The 27,863-nt window shown below is 37.5% G+C and overlaps 1 protein-coding gene across 2 annotated transcripts in view; it reads right to left on the reverse strand.

Moving 5' to 3' along the window:
• Positions 1-27,863, reverse strand: part of IQUB (IQ motif and ubiquitin domain containing) — a 135,588-nt gene that overhangs the window by 99,894 nt on the left and 7,831 nt on the right. For both annotated transcript variants that reach the window (XM_089329492.1, XM_008258260.5), the window contains exons 2-7: positions 15,286-15,677; positions 13,300-13,434; positions 7,319-7,480; positions 7,062-7,234; positions 6,713-6,868; positions 2,736-2,946 (exon numbers count right to left, since the gene is read on the reverse strand). In XM_089329492.1, the coding sequence (XP_089185618.1) occupies positions 2,736-2,946; positions 6,713-6,868; positions 7,062-7,234; positions 7,319-7,480; positions 13,300-13,434; positions 15,286-15,673 (1,225 nt within the window). In that variant the 5' untranslated portion in view covers positions 15,674-15,677. The remainder of the gene's footprint in view (positions 1-2,735; positions 2,947-6,712; positions 6,869-7,061; positions 7,235-7,318; positions 7,481-13,299; positions 13,435-15,285; positions 15,678-27,863) is intronic.

Raw genomic sequence — 27,863 nt, forward strand, 5'->3', positions numbered from 1 at the left:
TAATATAAATGCTGGATATTATTTTAAATAGTTCTCTGCTATAATATAACTTCAGTTTTATTCATAGACCCTTGGCTAACAATGCTCTCTATTGAACTACTGACACTTAGAAATAATCTCTTCTATCATATCACAGAGCAAAATGGAAATACAAGTAAGGTTTGAAGTAAAACAAATAGTATTTCCAGAGGTCAACAATTGAAAGAGGAAGAAAGATATGCACACATCTAGGAAGCAGGCTAAAAGTCATCTCAAACATTGTTACATGAAGTTGTAAACATTACTGAAGACACTCAATTTCGTGTTAGCAGAGACGTACTGTTTGTTAGATCTGGTGATTAACTACATCATCTTAAGTTTATAGTATATTACCTTATAGTTATTTTAACAGACCCTAATCCAAAACCTAAAACCGTATCCACACATAACACTCACCAAAAAGTAGTTTGTTTACAGAAACAAAGTGATATAAGGAGGCTTGCTTAAAATTATATTAAGAAAATCATGGAGAAGTCAGACTCAATTCCTTGAATAAAAGGATCATTTTTAATTAAAAAGAATGAGGGTCCAGCATTGTGGCATGGCAGGTAAAGCTGCCACCTACAATGCCAACATCCCTTGTGGGAACCAGCTCATGGATGTCCCAGCTGCTCCAATTCAGATCCAGCTCCACGCTAAAACACCTGAGAAAAGCAGTGGAAGATGGCTCCAAGTGTTTGAGCCTCTGCTACCCATGTGGCAGACATGGATGAAGCTCCTGGATCCTGGTTTGTGCCTGCACCAACCCTTGCTATTGTGACCATCTGGGAAGTGAACCAGTAGATGGAAGATCTATCTCCTTCTCTCTCCCTCTCTCTGTAACTCTCACTTTCAAATAAATAAATAAATCTTTTAAGATGATTTATGTCAAAATTCAAAATATAAGTGAATTATTCCCTCATGGAACCTGCAGTCCAGTGGTAGAAACATATATTAGCAAAAGATGTGGTGATATGAATTAAAATTTGGGGGTGCAAGAAGGACCATGATATGACAGGATATACAAGTTACATTGTCAGTCACAAAAATCTTCGCCTAGGTGACATTTTACTTGAGATTGAAAAATGGGCATTGGGGAAAGGACTCCAAGAAAGGGAATAGTGTACCTACCACTCTGAGTAGAAAGTGCTTGGCTTATTCAAGCAAATGAAGTTTCAATTTATTAATGACTAGCAAGTGTGAAAAATAAGGTATAAAAATCACAGTATAAGCTGGTGAGGACGCAGGGAAAAGGTGCCCTAATTGCAGGGAAAAGGTGCCCTAATCCACCATTGGTGGAAATGTAAACTAGTACAGCCATTGTGGAAGAGAGTATGGAGATACCTCAGAAAGCTGAAAATTGATCTACTATATGACTCAGCCATCCCACTCCTGAGAATTTATACAAACAAAATGAAATCAGCATATGAAAGCGTTGTCTGTACCCGCATGTTTATTATAGCTCAATTCACAATAGCTAAGATATGGAATCAACCTATCACGATTTATATATATAGTATAGAATACTCCTTAGCCATAAAAAAGAAAAAAATCCTGTCTTTTGCAACAAAATGGATGCAAGTGGAAACCATTATACTTAGTGAAATAAGCTAGTCCCAAAAAGACAACAGCATAGGTTTTCCCTGATGTGTGGTAACTAACAGAGTACAAAAGAAATGCAATGTGTATTGCAAAATTGACATTTTGGGATTCAATGACTGTTTACAGCCCTTGTCTCTGTTGTTGAAGAACGGTGTTATTTTCTGCTTACTATTTGTTGTATTCTTTAGTTAGTATAGGGTTAATCTTTGAGTATCAAATAAGCTGAAATTATATCATTGTAAAAATTAGTAAAAGAAACAATAAAAGAGGAAGGAGGAAGGGTGGGAGTATGGATGGGAGAGAAGGTAGGGTGGAAAGTTTCACTATGTTCATAAATCTGTATATGTGAAATACATGAAGTAGGTTCACCTTAAAAATAAATGAATTAATTTAAAAAAATGGGCAACACTATAGGGATTCAGGCCATGAAATAGAATGATTTAGCATTTTGCACAATTACCACTGGTGTTAATTTCCTATTAAGTCCTGGGTCTTATGTTTATTTGTTTGCTTACTTGCTTACTTCTGTTGTTTTGTATTAAACTATAACATGTGAGTAGATTTATTGCTCATGTTGAATTTTCATAAATCACCTTCAAAATAAAGTTTCATATTTGGAAAAAAAAGTCAGTATTTAGAGAATATGTGATTATATTTATATATTATTATAAATAGATTGGGATTAGAAAGCTATTGCCAAGCTCTTCCTCTAAAGACCAACATCAAATAGGATGCTAGATTGAGGGATTAAACAGCTCAACTCTAAGTTCACAAATCTCCCAAATCAACATAAAACCTGATGATACAACAACCTCTCTCTTTATCTTGCATGCAGAAATGTCTTGTTAAATAATATACTAAAATTTAAAAATTTATAAAGCAGTGTACATATTTTATCAATTAACTATTAATATAAAAGCAATTCCAATTTTATTCCAGCTTTAATTCGTGTCCCAAATGTAAGACATGATTCATCTTTCTAAATTCTCTAGTCCAGATTCCCAAGAAATCTACATAATAGTAATGGTCTTCTTTTTGTCTTTAGCAAAACTGTTTTCTCTGCTAATGAAAAATTTAACAAATGATATTTTAAACATCGTCAATGTCAAACTTACGTTCTAGTGCATTATAAAGAAGTTCAAAGTCTTCATTTGTTCTAGGATTATGCCTCCGGTAATAGTCCAGTTGCATCCATTCTTCTTTTTCTTTCTTCTTCCTTAATTCTTCCTCTGCTTCCCACTCCAATCTCAATTTTCTCTGTATGTTTAATTTCTTCACAAAGACTTTAGCATGCCATTGCCTGTAGTATGTCTGAATCCTGATCACCTATACTCATATTAAAAAGAAATTTAAAAAGTGTCTATCATTAACTTATTGATCAAATAATAAAATCCCAATTCAAACAACAGAAAAACCTGAGAGTCCAGTTGTAGCTCTCTGTAAGATATTCTCATGTAGACTAGCATAAAAATCATAGCTAATGTTTGTCATTGCTATTGGACTCTAAATCTAGCAAATATACTTTCATAGTAGGTTGTCAATACAATGCTTAAGAGCACAGATTCATGAGTAAACCTTAGTCTGAAACTTGCTTAGCTACTCACTAGTTGTTTGATTTAGGGTAAGCTATGTGTCATCTCTGCTTTGGTACACTCATATGTAAAATAGTGACATATAGATTGCTTAGCCCAATCTGTATATCGCAAGTCCTCAGTAAATGCTATTATTGTGGTGAATCTGAATTATCTCTAGCTTATCTTAACTTTTATTACTTTAGATTTATTTTTAAGCAAACTTTTATTCCCTAAACATATAGCAGGTAGGTATGTGTGGAAAGCACCAAGGGCAGATTAGATAAAAGAATTAAGCAATCAAATATTTATTAAATTTATATGAAATGTAAATATATGTGAAGATACGATATATTACTAGATTCTCAAAAACTTAATAATATAAATGGGAGAGTTGATAACTTTATTTACTAAACTCATCAATAAAATGTGGCGAGGCTGGATCAAGACTGAGGAAATAATATTTACTGTCATACCCCTTCTCCCCATCCTAATGATTGGTAATTACAGAAAGATTATATAAAGCAGAGGTCAATAAAGACACTACACCAGATCATACTAAAAGGGTCTGGCAAAGGAAAAGAAATTATGAAGAATGCATTTGAGTATCTGATTTATAATTCTGGAACCACTTCTGCAATTTCTAGCTTGCCTCTCCAATGATATAAATTTCTTCAATTTATTCCAATTGCCTATCAGATCCTCACTGGATATGAGGAATGAAAGATGAGGTAGAAGAAATGAAGAAAAGGCCGGCGCCGCGGCTCACTAGGCTAATCCTCCACCTAGCGGCGCCAGCACACCAGGTTCTAGTCCCGGTCGGGGCGCCGGATTCTGTCCCGGTTGCCCCTCTTCCAGGCCAGCTCTCTGCTGTGGCCAGGGAGTGCAGTGGAGGATGGTCCAAGTGCTTGGGCCCTGCACCCCATGGGAGACCAGGAAAAGCACCTGGCTCCTGGCTCCTGGCTCCTGCCATCGGATCAGCGCGGTGCGCCGGCCGCAGCACGCCGGCCGCGGCGGCCATTGGAGGGTGAACCAACGGCAAAGGAAGACCTTTCTCTCTGTCTCTCTCTCTCACTGTCCACTCTGCCTGTCAAAAAATAAAAAAATTAAAAAATTTAAAAAAATAAAAAAAATAAAAAAAGAAATGAAGAAAAGAAGAACTAATAAAGGTTGTTTATTTTTTCAGAAGATAATACAGCCTGATTACAGATATAGTTGGTATAAAAATTTTAGGAATGTTAAAAATGGAACTGCAAGTAACTATTAAAAAAATAAAGTACCTATTTCCAAATTATAAAAGGACAAAAAATAAACACCTTTGATCAAAGCAACAAACTGAAGAAAAGATTAATGAAAAGATAAACAATTAGTAAATAAAGATAGATGGCAAGAATGAAGACAAAAATATCAGTAGTTACTAATACAATCTTACCTAATATAAGACAAAAATAAATACTAAGCAATTAACTTATAAAGAATAAAATAAACATGACCTGGCAGAAAGGAATAGATGAAGATATAAGAAGAACTTATTATAAATTTACTTCTGCTGGCTTTTAACTAATGCCTCTGTTCACAGCACACACTTCATTTCCACTCCACACAGAACCTCCAGTTCACTTTCTAAGTTTCCATGGGGCAAAATCAATGAGTCCTGATGCCATCCTCACTGTTATACATTTAGATTTCACTTTCTCCATTCTAATAGGTCAACACTTCTCCATCTGTTTTATGCCTTCAAAAATATCAACTGGCATTTACTCTTTCTTTTCATGTAATCTTGGTCCCTGTGTTTTTATTCCTCTAAAATTAATTTTTTTTGGAGTTTGGAATATGGCATAAGCAATTCCATTTTCCTGCCTCATTTCCAGTCTCATCTATTTCCTCACACTAAGAAAACTTCAAGCTTCTTGAGGAACAATATGCTGTTTTTTAAAATGCACTAATCACTACTGCCATGAGGGAGTTCACATGACACAGTTTAGGCCAATGACACGTAAGCGGAGGTCTTCAGGTGAGGCTTTCAAGGGAAAGCCTTAAAGACAGCACACATGAGACATGCTGCCTTGGCCTTTCTTTTCTTGTTGCATAGAATGAAGATATGATGGTAAAGGTGAGTAAACCATTTTATCATCGCACAGTAACAAGCTCACAATGAGATTAATGGAGTGCAAAGACAAAAGGAGCTAAAGTTTCTAATAACATCACAGAGACCCATCCAAGCCTAGCACAGTAAGAAAGTAAAAATTAGTTTGGACTGAGAAAGTTAAAGATCATCATGTTCTAATAACAGTCAGCTACAAAATTAATAGGAAACAATATTTCTCGCAAGGACACACCACAGTTACAAAATGTCACAACTGTCTCTGAGTGAATACTATTTTCTTGCTAGCTGAGAAACTCTGTTCCCCAAAATCACAAGTTAACTTTGCTGGTTGAAATTATTAGACCAGTAAGAATGAAACATCACATTCTGGCCTACAGGATGTAAATGACAAAGAGAAGCAGCTTTGGTTTATAATAAGGTACTGAATTTCTGAGAAGCTCAAAAAAACAATATTCTACATCTTTTTATTCCTAAGAGAATAAATCGGACCTTGGCCTGCTTCACAGTCCAGATCTGATGGTGATCCGTTCATACACAGCCTTCCTTTGCATTAACACTATCAAGATCCCATTTCACTTAAATTTTACCTAAACTTCATTCTTCTTCAAAATTCAATAATAACTTCATCCTTTCTTTTGTTTGGTAAAAAATTAGTTTAAACTGAAAAAGTGAAAATTCATCAGGTTGGTACAATAATTGGCACCCAGCTACAATGTGAGCAGTCTCCTTTGGGACAATGAGTCAGTGGACTTCACTGTTTTGGTACCAGAAGTTTATCTCTCAAGATTTAGTGTCAATCGAGCTAGAACAACAATCTCCAGATTTCTTGTTAACAGAAAACCAAAATCTGCCATTTAAATCACTGCTTCCGGGTCATTTTTACACATAGCTAAAATAATGGTAGGAGACGGATCCAACTATATGCTCCATGAAAGAACATACTGGTTGAAAGCAAAAGGATGACAAAAGATAGTCCATCAAACACTAAGATGAGAGAGTTATAATGGTTATAGGAATATCAGGGAAAGTGGATATTAATGTTACATTCAGTCTCAATTAGTCTGGAAAGCACCCTACATGATTTTTCTGTGACAAGAGTTAAGGTCCTGGGACAGAAGTGTTGAGAAGGCTAATAAAGACCAAGGCAACAACAACAACAAACACTCGAATTTCCCTAAGCAAAAGAGACGAATTAGAAGTATTTAAGCTTCTGGTCCTTCACATGGAGGGATATTAGATATAAAGACTGTTTTTATTACCAATGAAATATGACCCATACTCATGTGCATTCTTTCTAAAGCTGGTATGGCTTAGAAAAACTTACACAGGCACACACACACACACACACACAATAAGTAATTAGCTTAATTACTCTAATTTTAATATTTAATATTCATCTACCAAGTTATCTTACCGCCTGTAATATTCGATCATGGTATTCTTCAGCTGAAAAGTATTCTCTTGGTTTTACCAATTTATCAGTTATATTTGAAACATACACACCAATTTTAGTCATTTGTGTGGATGTTGTATTTGTAGTTTGTTGAAACTTTTTTCTCTGAAAAACTGTCTAAAATAAAAACATGGGAAATTTAAGTAAGTGTCCTCTCTATATATACATACATAAGTATGCAAAGAGAATTATGTTTCCATGTATTAACTTTTATTACTTTAATTTCTGTAAAATTATTTAGAAGAATTGAGAATCATATATTATGCATCCTATAACTTCAGAAACCAAAATGGAAAAATAAAAATACTACCTGTGTATCCCTACAAAATACATTAGATTTTCCAGAAATCTTCTTAGGTACAGTTTGTGTTCCAGCATTATGATACTCTACTCCTGTTATTTTGTGTCTGAATCCACCAAGAAATGGTTTGTGAAAGTCACATTTGATAATCTCAACAGCTACCTCCTGGTACTGATCAATGCCTGAAGAGATAAAACCAAAATTAAATGAAACTTCAACTACAAAGGGACTGTAAAATACTTTATCCAGGACATCAAATAACTAACCAGTTTCTATGGTGACAGTTATGATGTGAGAGATTTTATTTAGTCCATCTACTCTTTTGATTGGATACAGATCTGGATTTGTAGAAAAGATTTCCATTTGTATAATTTCCTGTGGCTTGACTCCATATTGAACTAGGGTCTCATTATTTTTAACAATTTGTCCTAAAAAATGAAAAATTTTAAGACATTTTATAACAGTAAAAATGGCTATCTTCTTTTGGCTGCTTTTTAAATGACAAAAATTATATATATTTATGGTATACAATAAAATCTTTTGATATACATATACATTGTGAAACAGTTAAACCAAGCTAACTGGTATATCTATTACTTTGCATCCTTATCATTTTTCGTGATAAAAACACTTAAAATCTACTCTCTTAGTAACTTTCAAGTATTAACTATAGTCACCATGATGTACAATAGATTTCTGGAAATGGTTAATTATATGTACTCATGTTAAGTGGATGGAAAACATCAAACATACTTGTAGCAACACATATTTAGTTAACAAATGTAGTACTAATGATTTCCACCTCTTGCTATAAAGTTAGTATAAAAAACTCCAAACTAGGAAAACCTATAGTGGCTTTCTTGAGCAGGAAATCAGCATTGTAAATAAAACTACAACTCTCAATCATCAGAAATAAATGCATAATAACCATGAAATTCTTAACATTTAAAAACAAATCATTCTACAATAGGAGCAGAATCATATTCTAAATATTGGCGCTATAAGAAAAAAACACAATGTGTTACATGCAACCACAAGCCATATCAGGGAAATCATGATTATTTCAATATCCCAGTCTCCTAGTACCGAAAGGCAGACACTTAGAATTCTGAAGAACCCCTTCCTTACTTTCTTTCCAAAATAATACGCCCACAGAAATTAATTCATGTCAAGGTAGAACTAAAATTCAGTTTTGGGTTAAAAAAGTAGATATACTGTTATTTTTTATCACTTCAACTTTTTCGCCCTTCTCCATCCTTCATGCACCTTGCCTTTGGTGCTTTGGATAAATTGACTAATTTTCTTTCTCTATTTTAAGATGTACAAAAACTATAATAATGCTAGAGGCTGCCATTTTGTGTCAGAAAGTTTATTAATAGAATCTATATTCAGGAGGTGGTGTTTAGCCTAGCAATTAGGATGCCTGAATTCCATATTAGAGTGCCTGTGAGCAATGTCCACCTCTGGTTCTCAACTCCAGCTTCCTGCTAACGCAGAACCTGGGAGACAGCAGATAATGGCGCAAGTAATTGGGTCTCTTCCACCCATGTAGAAGACCTCAACTGAGTTTTAGCTCTCAGCTTCAGCCTGGCCCAGCCCCAGCCATTGTGGTATAGGTAGGCATCTGGGGATTAAACCAGTGGATGCTAGATAGTTCTGTGTGTGTGAGTGTGAGTGTGCATGTGTGTGTGAGTGTGAGTGTGCATGTGTGTGTGTCTCAAATAAATGAATAAATAAATAAATAAGAATTTAATGCTTTTAAAAGTTAACATGAAAAAAAATTAACATGGTTGTTTGGGCTTCATAACAAGTTGAAAAGGGCCCCAAATATGTCTAGATCCTAACCTCCAGGGCCTATGAATGTTATTATTTTTTTTTTTTTTTTTGACAGGCAGAGTGGACAGTGAGAGAGAGAGAGACAGAGAGAAAGGTCTTCCTTTGCTGTTGGTTCACCCTCCAACGGCCGCCGCGGCCGGCGCACTGTGGCCGGCGCACTGTGGCCAGTAAACCGCGCTGATCCGAAGGCAGGAGCCAGGTATTTATCCTGGTCTCCCATGGGGTGCAGGGCCCAAGCACTTGGGCCACCCTCCACTGCACTCCCGGGCCATTGCAGAGAGCTGGCCTGGAAGAGGGGCAACTGGGACAGAATCAGGCGCCCCAACCGGGACTAGAACCCGGTGTGCCGGCGCCGCAAGGTGGAGGATTAGCCTAGTGAGCCGCTGCACCCGCCGAATGTTATTTTATATAGCACAAGTGACTTTGTAGATCAGATTAAGAATTTTGAGTTGGAGAAACTATCCTGTATATCTAGTTAGTTCCTAAATGTAATCACATGTGCTCCTGTAAAAGGAAAGAAAAGGATTTGACTACAGAGTGAGTTACATTACAGAACTGAAAGAGACTTGAAGACACTACATTTACTTTGAAAATGGAAGAAGGGACCAGTGAGCTAATGAGTGCAAGGAATGCAACTCTAGAAACTAGAAAGACAGGACGTGGATTCTCGTCCTGCTGATACCTTGACTGTATCTCAGTGAAACTGATTTAGGACTTCTGGCGTCTAGAACTGCAAGAAGAGTGTATGTGTTGCCTTAAGCCACTAAATTTTTGACTCACTATTACAAAAGCCATAGAAAACTAATACAGGTTCCCACAGAGCTCTTCATTCCTCTATTCATTTCCATAGCAGGCATACACCCACCAAACTTGAGCTTCAGTTTTAGTAGTAAATGAAAGTACCTGTTGGGGCAGGCATTGTGGCACATTGGGATAAACAACCCCTTGGGATGCCTACATCTGGTATCAGAGTACCTGGTTCAAGTCCCAGACATTCCAAGGTTTTATCCAGCTTCCTGCTAATGTATCTAGGAGGCAGCTGATGATGGCCCAAGTACTTGGATTCCTGCCACACAAAATGGGAGACATGAATGGAATTCCTGGCTCCTGGATTCAGCTTGACCCACTGTACATTGTTGTGGGCATTTGGAGAGGGAACCAGCAGATGGAAGATCTCTCTCTTCCTCTCTCTCTCTCTCTCAAATAAAGCACATGTTTTAGAGAGCAGTTGGAGTAGAACAAGGCTGCTTGCAATTGCTGCTGACATAAATCTGACTCAGTGGTGATAGCTGGTACTTACATATAATAAAAGGAAAGTCATGAAGTACAAAGAACAGAGAGATCTTTAGGTACCACTGGCCAGCTACCCAATCTCAAAGTGCTCTCCCTCAATTTTGAACTTTATGCCCAGCAATTTAAAATTTCATGTTTGGAGTATTAACAAGTTCAGAATATCACTTTTCAGCCATGTGACTTTGCAGAAGTTCATACAGCTTTAGTTTCCTCCTCTCATTTAAAAAAAAAAGCCTAAACTTCAAAGGATCATTGTGTGGATTAAATGATAATGCAGGCAAAACACCTTCTAGATATACTCACACACAGTAAGTGCTCAATAATTTAACCATTATGAACATTATCATTATTACTATTATCACTAATAATTATTTATATTTTAGTCTTGTTTCTCCAATCAGACTTTAATAATTAGTTATTTGAATATACAAGCACCTTACTTTTGGAGTACATTCCCTATAATATGTGGGTACTATAAAACATTCATGGAAAATGGATTCAAAAAATTATTTATTCTGGTGTAAAAAAATTTTGAAATCCATGCATACATGGGAACTTTAAAAGTTCACTGAAATACATATTATGAAAAAATTATACATGGGTTTCAAAAGTTTTTGTGCCAAAATTCCAATTTTCTACCAAAGTTTTAAAGTACCCTCATGGTTTACAAAAAAAAAAATGAAATGAAATTTAATTGAGTGGTTTTCTCTGGAAACTTTTTGTGGTATTTTATAAGTCACAACCAAACAGTTTTTTAAGCATAAGCTTTTCTTTTCTTCTTTATTTGAAAGGCAGAGAATGAGACAGAAAGACAGAGACCTCCCATTCACTGGTTCACTCCTCAAATATCCACAGCAGCCGGGGGTGAACTAGTTAAAGCCAGGAGATGTGAATTCAGTCCAGGTTTCCCACGTTGGGGCAGGAACTCAAGCATTTGAGCCATCACCTACTGTCTCCCAGGGTCTGCATTAGCAAGAAGCTGGAGTCAGGAAAAGAGCCAGGACTGGAACTTTGGCACTCCAAATGAGATGTGGGCATCCCAAGAAGCATTTTAACTATAAAACCAAAAGCCCACCCCAGCACTAAACTTTGAAAATTAAATATTAGAATCTGCTTCAGACATATTCTATGCAAACATATATTTGTTATGTTGGCCTCATTAATTTCAAAGAGCTCTTCCTATTATGATACAAAGAAATATAACTCCAGGGGGCAGCTCAATATTGTCCGCAAAATATAAATATTCTTGACTTCATGGAAATGACCTTACTGTATAGTACAATCTTTTCCTATACATTCTCCATTACTATAAATTTTTCCAGTCTCTACTCTGCCCATTCTCCATATTTAATCTATTTCCAATCATTCAAAACTTCTTACAACTTTCCACAAGTTCCAGGTATTCTCATCTCTTTGGGACTTGGCATACTGTTATCACTTCATTAATTTAAACTGTTTAGAATATCCTAGCTTCATTGCTCCTGTTCCCACAGTTTTTCATGCCTACTTCCATTGTATCACGTGGTAAAATTGCATACATCTTCTTCCTTACTAGTTTGTAAACAAATTGAGATTGGTAATTTTGTCTCAGGCTTCTTTTTATCTTCAGTTCTTAGCACGGTATGTAGAAAAGCATATGTCCTCATTAAAAATGTGTTTAGCCGTTGTCCTGTCAAGAAACAACTTACTATTTTATTCCTTTTAGTATTTTTTTGTTCTACTTAATACCATTGGTTGAACTCTTTAATTAATACACAATTAGTCTTTTAAATTTAACTGAAAAGTGATCCCTGTTAAATATAAGAGTGGGAATAAGAGAGGGAGGAGATGTACAGTTTGGCACATGTTCACTTGGACTTACCCTAATGGTAGAGCTAGAAACATGCCAGGAGATTCCAATTCAATCCCATCAAAGTGGCATGTACCAATGTCATCTTACTTGTTAAAGTGATCAGTTTAAGTTCATAATTGATCAAAAAGATAGGATTAAGTGTCAAAGGGATTACATAAATAAGACAAGTGTCTGCAAATAATAATTGATAGAATTAAAAAGGAGAGAATGATCTTACATGGGAAGCAGGATACACAGCAAACTCATAGAATGGTAAAAGCCCTAAACAGCACTCTGGCCTCAGAATCAGCCCTTAAGGCATTTGGATCCAGCTAAAAACCCCATGAGAGTTCTCAGGCATGGAAAGCCAAGACACTCTGGCAAAAAAAAAAAAAAAAAAAAAAAAAAAAAAAAAAAAAACACTAAATGAAAGATCTCTGTGAGATCCCAGAGGAAAGAACGGGCCATCAAAGAAGGATGTATCTTTCTCTGAAGGGAGAACTTCCACTTTGACTATGGCCTTGTCTAAATAAGATCGGAGTTTGTGAACTCAAGAGGCATCCATAGTCTTGGCAGCTCATGACAAGAGCCTCAGATGATTACTGATGTCATAAATAAGAGTGTCAATTGTTAAATCAACAATGGGTGTCACTGTGCACCTACTCCTCATATAGGATCTCTGTCCTTAATATGTTGTACTGTGCGAATTAACGGTAAAACTACTATTCAAACAGTACTCTGTACTTTGTGTGTCTGTGTGGGTGCATTCCATTGAAATCTTTACTTAGTATAGATTAAATCTCTACCTATTAAGTCTTCACAGGTGAACTCAAAAGACATTCCGGATTATTCCTGTAAGTCAATCAGAGACCTTACGTACCTCTTCAAAACAAAAAGGATAAACAAAGCCTTTGCTTTCTCACATCAAGACTGCTGCACCATCTGTTGAAATCTCTACTTAGTATATACTAAGATGATCTTCTGTATATAAAGATAATTGAAAATGAATCTTGATGAAGAATGGGATGGGAGAGGGAGTGGGAGATGGGATGGTTGCGGGTGGGAGGGAGGTTATAGGGGGAAAAGCCGCTATAATTCAAAAGTTGTACTTTGGAAATTTGTATTTATTAAATAAAAGTTGAAAAAAATGTGTTTAATAGATAATCGCATAACCACAATATCCAAAGAGTAAATAGCAAAACATTTAGTATAAGAAATCAAAGATTTTTATTGCTTATATGTTAAAGCTAAGGAAACCTTGATCAACTTACTAGCCTCCAAACTTACCTGCATATTTCACTTGCAGCAAGTAAGGTGGGACATCTAATAAGCGTGAAAAATGATCCTTGAGTTTTTTAAAAACGCTGTCAAGTTTAAAAGGAATTATAACTTCCTGGCCCACAGGGCTAAGTATAACTTTTACTGTAGGTAAAAAGACAAAAGAAAGGATTGAAGTCAAGCATAACAAGATTCAGCAACCTGGAGTTCCCCAAACAAATACAAAACTAACAGTCAATTTTTAATCATATGGAATGCAGCCTGCCTTTGCATGCTTCCCCACTACAGTGCAATGACTTTTAAGAAGTCACCGACATTCAGTTGCAAGCTTCTGCTTTGAAAATTAACCCAAAAATCTCAAGAATTAGCATCCATTTTTCAATGCCTGGTATATAGTATTCAGCTATAAGCATAGGAAATATTTCAGAAAATCAAGCATTATTGTGTAGTGACTACAGGAAAGTGAGACAGAAATGGTGTCCCAAAAGTTGGAAAGGTGCTGCAACTACTTTTCACAAAAATGGACATTATACAGCTCATACTCCACTCTACAAAACAGGAAATGAAGATGTTTCCATCTTAAAAATAAAAACTATTATTGCAAAACATTTACCTATTCATAAAGTATAGGAAGGAAATACAGCATTTTAAAAATAATGTAAACTTTTTTATTAATATCTATAGAATTTATATTTTAATGGAGAAAATAAAGATGAAGTGGAGAATGCACACTGTGGGCCAAAAACTTTTATGTATTTCTAGACACTTTATGTTGTTAACATAAAACTAAATGAGATACTTACCAATAATCCCATAACAAAATTTAACCAGGCATCAGCATTGTTAAGATTCTTTGAGTATGTTAAAGTTTGTTTCTCTAGTTATCTACCACAAAGAGAACACTTTCACAGCTTAAACACATGCTATATTATCAGAAAGCTACAAAAAGCTATGAATAAAGTATTTTTAAAACTTTCATAGCAGTGACTTCTTAAACTTTGGGAAGGGAAGCTATGTTAAGGAATTTGTGAAGCTCAGGAAGTATAGTACTCAAACAACTTTTTAAAAAATCACCATGTGTTTCTTATAAGTTATATTTTCAGGCAATGACAGAAACATCCAAATTGGAAGCCAAATTTCCAATGAATAATAAAATTGAGAGATTGATCTTAATTTGTCTTCTTGCTTTCCTCCTTCTTATTCTTCCCTTGTGTGTGGATGCTCCACACTATGGGAAAGTATCCCACTGGATTCAAAAGCTACATGTTGCCAGCCAAACTAAGCTATTGTTGTTATAATCATCAAATTATGGACCATGCACTCCACCCTATGGACAGAATCTCTCTCAAAACACGCCGCTATAGAGGGAAAAACAGCAGTTAAACGCCCAAGTAGAACAGGTCTCTTTGTAACCGCATTATTGCTCTTCACCCACTGCTTTGTCCCCAAGAATGTGGTAATTCCTACATGCCATCAATATTCTTTTGTCTAGCAATTTAAAATTAGCCTACAATGAGAGGCAGCAATTCTTCTGAAGCTAAAAAAAAGTTAACACTAAGCAGACTATAGAAATATGTAAAAGCAACATGATATATAGAATGAACACTGGATACAAAACCAGGAAATCTGGAGTCAGGCTCCCATCCGACCTCTTATTAGGTATGCACAATTAATTCTAAATTGGAATGCAAAGAAGTTTCAATTAAACTCAAGAATTTGTCCACATTTCTGAAGGTTCTTAAACATATTTAACACCTACTGTATTTGAAAATTTATCAATTTTAAAGTTAATGATGCTCATCTGTTGAGGAAGAACAACCCATGCAGGATAATGAGGTATTCACACATAGTTTAGAGATTCAAGTGCAACTATGGACCTCTAATGTTTAAGGAAAAGGGAAAGCAAGTATTCCAATAAAAATAAATAACCAAGAAAACGGAACCATTCATCACAATGAGGAAATGAAATATTCTGTCTCTCCTTGGTAATATTACCTGTTGCTGAAGACTCTACCACCGATGTTTGCAAAACCTCCTTTATGGCCTTTATTCTATCCAGAAATGCCAGATTATCATTTGCACTTGGTTTGTGACTCTGTCTTGAAGTAAGTAGAGCCGGTCCAGGTGACTGACCCTCTTCCATGGGTTGTTCTTCATCACTTGATTCTACACTTGAAACGCTGTGGTCAGTTTGCCCCTCATTAGGTATTTCACGGCCCTCATTGAGTTGGTTCAGTTCGGGCTCATGCTCTTCAGTTTGTGCTGACTCTGCAAGCTCTTCAGAGGGAACTGGAATGTCCACAGTGTCAAGGGTATCATTGCTTTCATCTGCCAAATCAACCGTCTTCTGAGCATCAAACTGTTCCTCCTCCTGATCAGACATTTTTCTAAATTAAGAGAAATAAACACATTTATTACATATGAAACAGTTTCTACACAAAATATCAAATCCATAAATGTTAACAATATACTATAATGTTGTTCCTTATTTTTTTAAACATTGATTATCCTAGTAAAAGCATCAGGCAAAAAATCACTGGTGAAATTTTAATAAAAACACTACAGAAACTAAAAATGAGTAACAAAAAGAGAACCTCAAAACAATAATAGAACAGAATTCTTGAAAAATTACAAAAATAAAAACCTTTAAAATATCCTGCCACCACCTCCTTATTAAATAAAATATGCCTTAAGAAAGAAAGAAATTGGCCGGCGCCGCGGCTCACTAGGCTAATCCTCCGCCTAGCGGCGCCGGCACACCGGGTTCTAGTCCCGGTCGGGGTGCCAGATTCTGTCCCGGTTGCCCCTCTTCCAGGCCAGCTCTCTGCTGTGGCCAGGGAGTGCAGTGGAGGATGTCCCAGGTGCTTGGGCCCTGCACCCCATGGGAGACCAGGAAAAGCACCTGGCTCCTGGCTCCTGCCATCGGATTAGCGTGGTGCGCCGGCCGCAGCGCGCTGGCCGCGGCGGCCATTGGAGGGTGAACCAACGGCAAAGGAAGACCTTTCTTCTCTCTGTCTCTCTCTCTCACTGTCCACTCTGCCTGTCAAAAAATAAAAATTAAAAAAAATTAAAAAAAAGAAAGAAAGAAATTTTGAATTACTTTTTGTGACTACATAACTGACATGTGATTTATGCTTTTGGTTTTACAAATGATTGGAAGCTCTAGAAAACCAGTCAGAGCCACAGCAACTGTACACTCAGTCACATGTCCTCTTGGCATACAGAGCAGGAGTTGGATCAGAGCAGGGAGGAAGCAGCACATCAGGGAGCTCACATATAGAAGCTGGAAGCCAGGAATGCAGGTGAGTAGAGAAGGAGCCCTGAGGACAAATTTCTGGCTACATCAGGGGGAAGATTAAACGTAGGAATAATGGAAAGCTCTACCTGGAGCTTCTACTTTGAACACAAATCCTGTGAAGGAAAAAAAAAATCCCTAGTCAACTAAATTCTCTGACTAGTAGAAAATGGAATACCTGAAATAAAAATATATAAATGTTGAACTCTGTGACTAATCTATGTAATATTTAACAGAGTTCAAGAGAGTTAGGAGACAAAAAGATTTTATATGGAATGTTGCAAAGGGACAAGGATATGAAAAATATTGGCAACTAAGAGCCATGGAGAAGAGAAAAAGAAAATCTAAAATATGTTTTTGCTAGGCATGTACTTTTCTGTGAGCTAAGTATGATAGAATATTGTTAAAGTAAAAAATAACTGATGCAGGCATTTGGCCTTCCTAGTGGTTGAGATGCTGTTGAGATGCCTGTGTCCATATTGGAGTACCTGAGTTCCAATCCCAGCTCCACTCCAGATTCTAGCTTCCTGCTCATGGAGACCCTCTGAAGCAGCAGGTTATGGCTCAGATAGTTGGGTCCCTGCCACCCACGTGGGGAGCCTGGATTGAGTTCTGAAGTTCTGTTAAATGCTTTTGGGGAGTGAACCAACAGATGGTACATCTCTGCCTCTGTGTGTGTGTGTGTGTGTATGTGCACACACATGCATGTGTGTACATATGTGTGTCATTCTGTCTGCCTTTGAAAGGAAAATGTTTTTAAAAAATAGGAAATTACAATAGTAATATGCAATTGGGAAGGGAAAGATTTATGCTGTTTACAAAATTAAGAGACATACACTTTTTAAAAAATGATTTTATTTATTTGAAAAGCAGAGTTACAGAGAAACAGAAAAAGACAGAGAGATATCATCCATCTGCTGGTTCACTTCCCAAATGTTCACAATTGCCAGGACTGGGCCAGGCCAAAGACAAGAGCCAGGAGCTCTATCCTGGTCTTCCATGTGGGTGGAAGTTACCTGCAGTTACCAAGCTGACTTTGTAGTGAGGAAAACAGAAAATAACTAAATTAGTAAAATATAGTCACAAAAAATATAATAAATAAAGGAAGGTGGCTAAGAAGTATGAGTGTTAAAGGGGAGAGTGCTAGAGAAGGTTTTGCTGACGTGTATCTGGTAGGGAAGGAAGACTCACTGTTAACATTTAAGCAAGAGGCTAAAATGAGAAAATAAGCCAGGCATGAGGACAAATTAGGAAATAAAAAACAGAAAACTTCTAAGAAATATGTGGTCATCTTGTGTGGCTAGAGAGCAGTAAACTGGCAGAAAAGTAGAAGAATTTGAAGTCTGAGAGGAGGTTATGGGGAGAGGGCTTTGGATCATATGGGGCCTTGTAGACAATTACAAGACTTTAGCTTTGATTCTAGGGGAGGCAAACAGAAGGTTTTAAGGAAAGAAATAATGCTCCAACGCACAGCTTAACAGAGGCACTAGACTGCTGTGTTACCAAGAAGACATCATGGGATACAAAGGAGTACAAAGCTGGTAGGCCATCAAGGGTCTACTGGAAGCCAGTGAGAGCAATTCAAGCATGAAAAGCCAAGACACTTTTGCAAAAAATATCCTACATGAAGGATCTCTGTGAGTGAGACCCCAGTGGAAAGAACGAGCCATCAAAGGATATACTTTCCTCTAAAGGAAGGACAGAACTTCTACTTTGCTTATGGCCTTGTCTAAATACCAGTGGAGACCGTGGATTCAAAAGGCTTCCATATCCTAGGCAGCTCATGTCAAGAGCCTCGGGAGATCACTGACATCATATATAAGAGTGTTAATTGTTAAATTAACAACAGGAGTCACTGTGTACTTACTTCCCATGCAGAACCTCTGTCCTCAATGAGTTGTACTATGAGAATTAACTGTAAAACTTGTTCGGTTTTTTACATTTTGTGTGTGTGTGTGCGTGCAAATTGTTCAAATCTTTACTAAGTACAGAGTTGGTCTTCTATGTATAAAGTTAATTGAAAACAAATCTTAATGGAGAATGGAACTTGTAAAAGGAAAAAGAGGAGGAAGTAGGGTGGGAAGACAGGTATGGAGGGAATAATCACTATCTTCCTAACATTGTACTTATGAAATTTGTACTAATTAAATGAAATTTTTCATTAAAAAAAAAAAAAGTAAAGAAAAGATTCCAAAATGTGCATGAGAGAAACACCAAATTACTTTCAGAGGATCGCCAATTAGACTCACAGCTTACTTCTCAGCAGAAACCCTACAGGTTAAGAGGGAATGACAAAATATGGTCCAAGTATTAAAAGAAAAAACTGTCAACACAGAATATTGTACCATACAAAGCTCTCATTTATGAATGAGGGTGAAATAAAGACTTCTATGACAAACAGAAATTGAAAAATGTGCAACCACTGTCCAATCTTATAAAGATTCCTAAGGATCTGCTACACACAGAAAGAAAACCGTCATTATGAAAGAATGTAAAGGTAGAAAATCGCCCAGTAAAAGTACAAAAGAAATCCAAAGTAAACAATAGGAGTATTTATGGAAAAATGGCAAGGTCAAGTCACTACTTATCAATAGTCACCTTGAATATAAATAGCCTCAACTCTCCAGGTAAAAGACATAGACTGGTTGAATGGATTAAAAAACAAGACCCATCAATTTGCTGCATACAATAAACACATCTCAACAACTAAGATAAATGCAAATTTAAAGTGAAAGGATGGAAAAAGATACTCCATGCTAATGGAAAGCAAAAAAGGGCAGGTGTTCCCATTCTAAGACAAAATAGACTTCAACAAAAAAAATTTTAAAAAAGACAAGCACATTATGTAATGATAAGGGATCAATTCAACAGGAAGATGTGACTATAATCAATGTATATCTACCCAATTATCAGGTGCCTGCAAATTGCTTTTGGAAGAATGGATATTTTGATGATACTGATTCTTCCAATCCATGAACATAGAAGAATCGGTGAACATAGATGTGTCCGATGGCGGAATAGTGAGGGCGCGCACCGATAGTCTGGGAAAATTTAGTTTAATAAAAGCGGAGTTACGGTAGCTTCAGAAAAAGGATCAGGAAAAAAAATTGCAGAGGAAACTCTTCCGGAGCTAGTGGCGGTGACTCAGAGGACCTACTGGGAGAGCAGGGTCGCCCACCACGCGGAAGCCGAACCGCGGAAGCCGCAGTCTGAGCGCCAGTGCGGGAAGGGGAGTCGATGTGACACAGACACCAGCGGGGAGAGGAGGGACGCCCAGGGCTCCGAGTCCACACATCGGCACTGGAAGCGGAGGTGAGCTCAGTAACCGGAGACATTGGCGGGGAAACGGCAGACAGAATTTTAGAGGGAAGCAGGCTTCTAAGCGGGAAAGTTCAACAGACTACAGGAGAGAAGGGAAAAATAAAAAATAAAAAAAAAAAAGGTGGGGGCGTACTGGTACAGACAAGTTCCTCATTCCGCCAACCTTGCAAAGATGAGCAAGAGACAAAGAGCTGGGATATACATAATAAAAGGGGAGAGTTAAGGCTACAATTCAGTAGCCTAGGCAACCCAGTGGGAGTCCACAGGAGAAACGGAGCCTGCACAGACTCTTTGGGTAGAAGCCAGAGATCTGAAGCTAAATACCATCCATTCTTCTCAGCATTGCAGTATTACTTATCTCCTGAACAAAAAATAAAATAAAATAAATAAATGAATAAATAAATAAATAGAGATTGACCACACATAACCTTTGCACACCTGTAACCCTGAAGAACCAAGCAGAGCACTCAAGCCACACCCATCTCAAGCCTTCAAGGCTCCTCCAACAGCAGGCAGTCCACTTAACACAGACATATAAAAAAAAAACACCTCAAAGGAAGCACATAAACAAGTCTAGTACCTGCTAATACTAACTGATAGAATAAATAAAGGGGAGAGTGATCCAACATGGGAAGCGAGATACTCAGCAGACTCATAGAATGGTGGATGTCCTAAACAGCACTCTGGCCTCAGAATCATCCCTAAAGGCATTCCGATCTGGCTGAAGAGCCCATGAGAGTATTTCAGGCATGGAAAGCCAAGACACTCTGGCAAAAAAAAAAAAAAAAAAAAAAACCCTAAATGAATGATCTCTGTGGGTGAGATCCCAGTGGAAAGAACAGGTCTTCAAAGAAGGAGGTACCTTTCTCTGAAGGGAGGAGAGAACCTCCACTTTGACAATGACCTTGTCTAAACAAGATAAGAGTCGGTGAACTCAAAAGGCTTCCATAGCCTTGGAAACTCAGGACTGGTGCATAGGGAGATTACTGATGCCATAAACAGGAGTGTCAATTTGTAAAGTCAACAACAGGAGTCACTGTGCACTTACTCCTCATGTAGGATCTGTGTCCTTAATGTGCTGTACATTGAGACTTAATGCTATAATGAGTACTCAAACAGTATATTTCGCTTTGTGTTTCTTTGGGGGTGCAAACTGTTGAAAGCTTTACTTAATGTATACTAAACTGATCTTCTGTAAAAAAAAAAAAAAAAAAAAAAAAAAAAGAAGAAGAAGAAATTATCAATTCCCAACTTGACTCTCACTGGGATTAAACATGACAATAGGTCTGATCTGATTTCATCATCATTTAAAAAATCATCTATTATTTTTCACTTTATGTTTGTGTGGGAGCAAACTGTTGAAATCTTTACTTAATGTATGCTAAACTGATCTTCTGTATATTAAGAGAATCGAAAATGAATCTTGATGTGATTGGAAGGGGAGAGGGAGTGGGAAAGGTGAGAGATGCGGGTGGGAGAGACAATATGGGGTGGAAGCCATTGTAATCCATAAGCCGTACTTGGGAAATTTATTTTCATTAAATAAAAGTTAAAAAAATAAAACACCTCACGGTGATGGAAAAAGAATTAACCATGCCAAGCAATAAACACAGAAATCGAGGGAACAAGATCAACGATGACACTATGACGCCTCCAAATAAACAAAACACCCCAAGCCAAGATTATGAAGATGATGAGATAGAAGAAATGCAAGATATGGATTTCAAAAAATTTATGATAAGAACATTTAGAAGTTTTCAAAAGCAAATTCTTGAACTACAGAAATCCTTATTGGACAGGATTGAAACTCTCTCGTGAAAATGAAATTTTAAGGAAGAATCAAAATGAAACGCAGAAACTAGTAGAACAGGAAAGTGTGATAGTGAAGAGAAATCAAAATGAAATGAAGAGCTCAATAGATCAAATGACAAACATATTAGAGAGCCTTAAAAACAGAATGGGTGAAGCAGAAGAGAGAATATTGGACTTAGAAGACAGAGAACAGGAAAGAATACAGTCAAACCAAAGAAAAGAAGAGGAAATTAGAAATCTAAAAAATATTGTTGGGAATCTACAGGATACTATTAAAAAACCCAACATTTGGGTTCTAGGAGTTCCTGAAGGCATGGAGAGAGAGAAAGGATTAGAAGGCCTTTTTAGTGAGATACTAGCAGAGAACTTTCCGGGTCTGGAGAAGGACAGAGACATCCTAGTACAGGAAGCTCATAGAACCCCCAGTAAACATGACCAAAAGAGATCCTCACCACGACACGTTATAATTAAACTCACCACAGTGAAACATAAAGAAAAGATCCTAAAATGTGCAAGAGAGAAACGTCAGATTACTCTCAGAGGATCTCCAATCAGACTCACAGCAGACTTCTCATCAGAAACACTACAGGCTAGGAGGGAATGGCGAGACATAGCACAGGTGCTAAGAGAGAAAAATTTCCAGCCCAGAATATTATATCCTGCTAAGCTCTCATTTGTGAATGAAGGTGAAATAAAGACCTTTCATAGCAAACAGAAATTGAAAGACTTTGCCACCACTCGTCCAGCCCTGCAAAAGATACTTAAAGATGTGCTACACTCAGAAACACAGAAACACGGCCATCAATATGAAAGAAGGTAAAGGAAGAACACCTACCAGTAAAAGAGCATGGGAAGCTCAAAGCATATATTAGAACTTATCTTTGGCAAATGGCAGGACAAAGTCACTATGTATCAATAGTCACATTAAACGTGAATGGACTTAGCTCTTCAGTTAAAAGACACCGATTGGCTGACTGGCTTAAGGAACAGCACCCAACTATTTGTTGCCTACAAGAAACACATCTCTCTAACAAAGAGGCACGCAGACTGAAAGTGAAAGGTTGGAAAAAGATATTCCATGCCAACAAAAACAAAAAAAAAGCAGGTGTAGCCATATTAATATCAGACAAAATAAACTTTAATACAAAAACTGTTAAGAGAGACAAAGAGGGGCACTATATAATGATTAAGGGTTCAATTCAACAGGAAGATGTAACTATTATCAATGTATATGCACCTAACTACAGGGCACCAGTCTATTTAAAAGATATGTTAAGGGACTTAAAGGGAGATTTAGATTCCAATACAATAGTACTGGGGGAATTCAATACTCCACTCTCAGAAATAGATAGATCATCCAGACAGAAGATCAACAAGGAAACAGCAGATTTAATTGACACTATTGCCCAAATGGATCTAACAGATATCTACAGAACTTTCAACCCTACATCTACAGACTTCACATTCTTCTCAGCAGCGCATGGAACCTTCTCTAGGATTGATCACATACTAGGTCATAAAGCAAGTCTCAGCAAATTTAAAAGAATTAGAATCATACCATGCAGCTTCTCAGACCACAGCGGAACGAAGGCGGAAATTAGCAACTCAGGAAACCCCAGAAAGTATGCAAACACATGGAGACTGAACAACATGCTCCTGAATGAACACTGGGTCATTCAAGAAATCAAAAGAGAAATCAGAAACTTTCTGGAAGTAAATGAGGATAACAACACAACATACCAAAACTTATGGGATACAGCAAAAGCAGTATTGAGAGGCAAGTTTATAGCAATAGGGGCCTGTATCAAGAAATTGGAAAGACACCAAATAAATGAGCTTTCAGCGCACCTCAAGGATCTGGAAAAATTGCAGCAAACCAGACCCAAATCTAGTAGAAGAGAAATAATTAAAATCAGAGAGGAAATTAACAGGATTGAATCCAAAAAAACATTACAAAAAATCAGCCAAGCGAAGAGCTGGTTTTTTGAAAAAATAAACAAAATTGACACCCCATTGGCCCAACTAACTAAAAAAAGAAGAGAAAAGACCCAAATCAATAAAATCAGAGATGAAAAAGGAAATGTAACAACAGACACCACAGAAATAAAAAGAATCATCAGAAATTACTATAAGGACTTGTATGCCATCAAACAAGAAAATCAATCAGAAATGGATAGATTCCTGGACACATGCAATTTACCAAAATTGAACCAGGAAGACATCGAAAACCTAAACAGACCCATAACTGAGACAGAAATTGAAACAGTAATAAAGGCCCTCCCAACAAAGAAAAGCCCAGGACCAGATGGATTCACTGCTGAATTCTACCAGACATTTAAGGAAGAACTAATTCCATTTCTTCTCAGAATATTCAGAACAATCGAAAAGAGGGAATCCTCCCAAATTCTATGAAGCCAGCATCACCTTAATCCCTAAGCCAGAGAAAGACTCAGCACTGAAAGAAAATTATAGACCAATATCCCTGATGAACATAGATGCAAAAATCCTCAATAAAATTCTCGCCAATAGAATACAACAACACATCAGGAAAATCATCCAGCAGACCAAGTGGGATTTATCCCCGGTATGCAGGAATGGTTCAACATTCACAAATCAATATGATTCACCACATTAACAGACTGCAGAAGAAAAACCATATGATTATCTCAATAGATGCAGAGAAAGCATTCGATAAAATTCAACACCCTTTCATGATGAAAACTCTAAGCAAATTGGGTATAGAAGGAACATTCCTCAATATGATCAAAGCAATTTATGAAAAACCCACGGCCAGCATCCTATTGAATGGGGAAAAGTTGGAAGCATTTCCACTGAGATCTGGTACCAGACAGGGATGCCCACTCTCACCACTGCTATTTAACATAGTTCTGGAAGTTTTAGCCAGAGCCATCAGACAAGAAAAAGAAATCAAAGGAATACAAATTGAGAAGGAAGAAGTCAAACTATCCCTCTTTGCAGACGATATGATTCTTTACTTAGAGGATCCAAAGAACTCTACTAAGAGACTATTAGAACTCATAGAGGAGTTTGGCAAAGTGGCAGGATATAAAATCAATGCACAAAAATCAACAGCCTTTGTATACACAAGCAATGCCATGGCTGAGAAAGAACTGCTAAGATCAATCCTATTCACAATAGCTACAAAAACAATCAAATACCTTGGAATAAACTTAACCAATGACATTAAAGATCTCTACGATGAGAATTACAAAATCTTAAAGAAAGAAATAGAAGAGGATACCAAAAAATGGAAAAAATCTGCCATGCTCATGGATTAGAAGAATCAACATCATCAAAATGTCCATTCTCCCAAAAGCAATTTATAGATTCAATGCAATCCCAATCAAGATACTAAAGACATTCTTCCCAGATCTAGAAAAAATGATGCTGAAATTCATATGGAGGCACAAGAGACCTCGAATAGCTAAAGCAATCTTGTACAACAAAAACAAAGCTGGAGGCATCACAATACCAGATTTCAGGACATACTACAGGGCAGTTGTAATCAAAACAGCATGGTACTGGTACAGAAACAGATGGATAGACCAATGGAACAGAATTGAAACACCAGAAATCAACCCAAACATCTACAGCCAACTGATATTTGATCAAGGATCCAAAACCAATTCCTGGAGCAAGGACAGTCTATTCAATAAATGGTGCTGTGAAAACTGGATTTCCACGTGCAGAAGCATGAAGCAAGACCCCTACCTTACACCTTACACAAAAATCCACTCAACATGGATTAAAGACCTAAATCTACGACCTAACACCATCAAGTTACTAGAGAACATTGGAGAAACCCTTCAAGATATTGCCACAGGCAAAGAATTTCTGGAAAAGACCCGGGAGGCACAGGCAGTCAAAGCCAAAATCAACTATTGGGATTGCATCAAATTGAAAAGTTTCTGTACTGCAAAAGAAACAGTCAGGAGAGTGAAGAGACAACCGACAGAATGGGAAAAAATATTTGCAAACTATGCAACAGATAAAGGGTTAATAACCAGAATCTACAAAGAGATCAAGAAACTCCACAACAACAAAACAAACAACCCACTTAAGAGATGGGCCAAGGACCTCAATAGACATTTTTTCAAAAGAGGAAATCCAAATGGCCAACAGGCACATGAAAAAATGTTCAAGGTCACTAACAATCAGGAAAATGCAAAAAAAAACACAATGAGGTTTCACCTCACCCCGGTTAGAATGGCTCACATACACTACCAACAACAGATGCTGGAGAGGATGTGGGGAAAAAGGGACACTAACCCACTGTTGGTGGGAATGCAAACTGGTCAAGCCACTGTGGAAGTCAGTCTGGAGATTCCTCAGAAACCTGAATATAACCCTACCATTCGACCCAGCCATCCCACTCCTTGGAATTTACCCAAAGGAAATGAAATTGGCAAACAAAAAAGTTGTCTGCACCCTAATGTTTATTGCAGCACAATTCACAATAGCCAAGACCTGGAACCAACCTAAATGCCCATCAACGGTAGACTGGATAAAGAAATTATGGGATATGTACTCTTTAGAATACTATACCGCAGTAAGAAACAACGAAATCCAGTCATTTGCAACAAAATGGAGGAATCTGGAACACATCATGCTGAGTGAAATAAGCCAGTCCCAAAGGGACAAATACCATATGTTCTCCCTGATCGGTGACAACTGACTGAACACCAAAAAGGAAACCTGTTGAAGTGAAATGGACACCATGAGAAACGGTGACCTGATCAGCATAGCCCTGACTGTTAATGAACAACTTAATTCATTATCCCTCTTAGTAGTTTTTTTTTTGTCTGTTCTACTTAATATGACTGGTTTAATTCTGTAATTAAAACACAGTTATTCTTAAGTGTTGAAATTTAACTGAAATGTGATCCCTGTTAAACATAAGAGTGGGGATAAGAGAGGGAAGAGATGTACAATTTGGGACATGCTCAGGCTGACTTGCCCCAAATGGTAGAGTTAGAAACATACCAGGGGGCCGGCGCCGTGGCTCAATAGGCTAATCCTCCACCTTGCGGCGCCGGCACACCGGGTTCTAGTCCCGGTTGGGGCGCCGGATTCTGTCCCGGTTGCCACTCTTCCAGGCCAGCTCTCTGCTATGGCCAGGGAGTGCAGTGGAGGATGGCCAGGTGCTTGGGCCCTGCACCCCATGGGAGACCAGGAAAAGCACCTGGATCCTGGCTCCTGCCATCGGATCAGCCCGGTGCGCCGGCTGCAGCGGCGGCCATTGGAGGGTGAACCAACGGCAAAAGGAAGACCTTTCTCTCTCTGTCTCTCTCTCTCACTGTCCACTCTGCCTGTCAAAAATAAAAAAAAAAAAGAAACATACCAGGGGACTCCAATTCAATCCCATCAAGGTGGCATGTACCAATGCCATCTCACTAGTCCACGTGATCAATTTCAGTTCACAATTGATCATAATGAAAGGACTAAGAGTCAAAGGGAGCACATAAACAAGTCTAGTACCTGCTAATACTAACCGATAGAATAAATAAAGGGGAGAGTGATCCAACATGGGAAGCGAGATACTCAGCAGACTCATAGAATGGTGGATGTCCTATACAGCACTCTGGCCTCAGAATCAGCCCTAAAGGCATTCTGATCTGGCTGAAAAGCCCATGAGAGTATTTCAGGCATGGAAAGCCAAGACACTCTGGCAAAAAAAAAAAAAAAAAAAACTAAATAAAAGATCTCTGTGAGTGAGATCCCAGTGGAAAGAACAGGTCTTCAAAGAAGGAGGTACTTTTCTCTGAAGGGAGGAGAGAACCTCCACTTTGACTATGACCTTGTCTAAACAAGATAAGAGTCGGAGAACTCAAAAGGCTTCCATAGCCTTGGAAACTCATGACTGGTGCATAGGGAGATTACTGATGCCATAAACGGGAGTGTCAATTTGTAAAGTCAACAACAGGAGTCACTGTGCACTTACTCCTCATGTAGGATCTGTGTCCTTAATGTGCTGTACATTGAGACTTAATGCTATAACGAGTACTCAAACAGTATATTTCACTTTGTGTTTCTATGGGGGTGCAAACTGTTGAAATCTTTACTTAATGTATATTAAACTGATCTTCTGTAAAAAAAAAAAAAAAAAAAAAAGAAGAAGAAGAAA

The sequence above is a fragment of the Oryctolagus cuniculus genome, chromosome 3 (assembly GCF_051225735.1).
Source record: "Oryctolagus cuniculus isolate XC-2025 breed Fujian yellow rabbit chromosome 3, ASM5122573v1, whole genome shotgun sequence".
NCBI classification, from domain to species: domain Eukaryota; kingdom Metazoa; phylum Chordata; class Mammalia; order Lagomorpha; family Leporidae; genus Oryctolagus; species Oryctolagus cuniculus.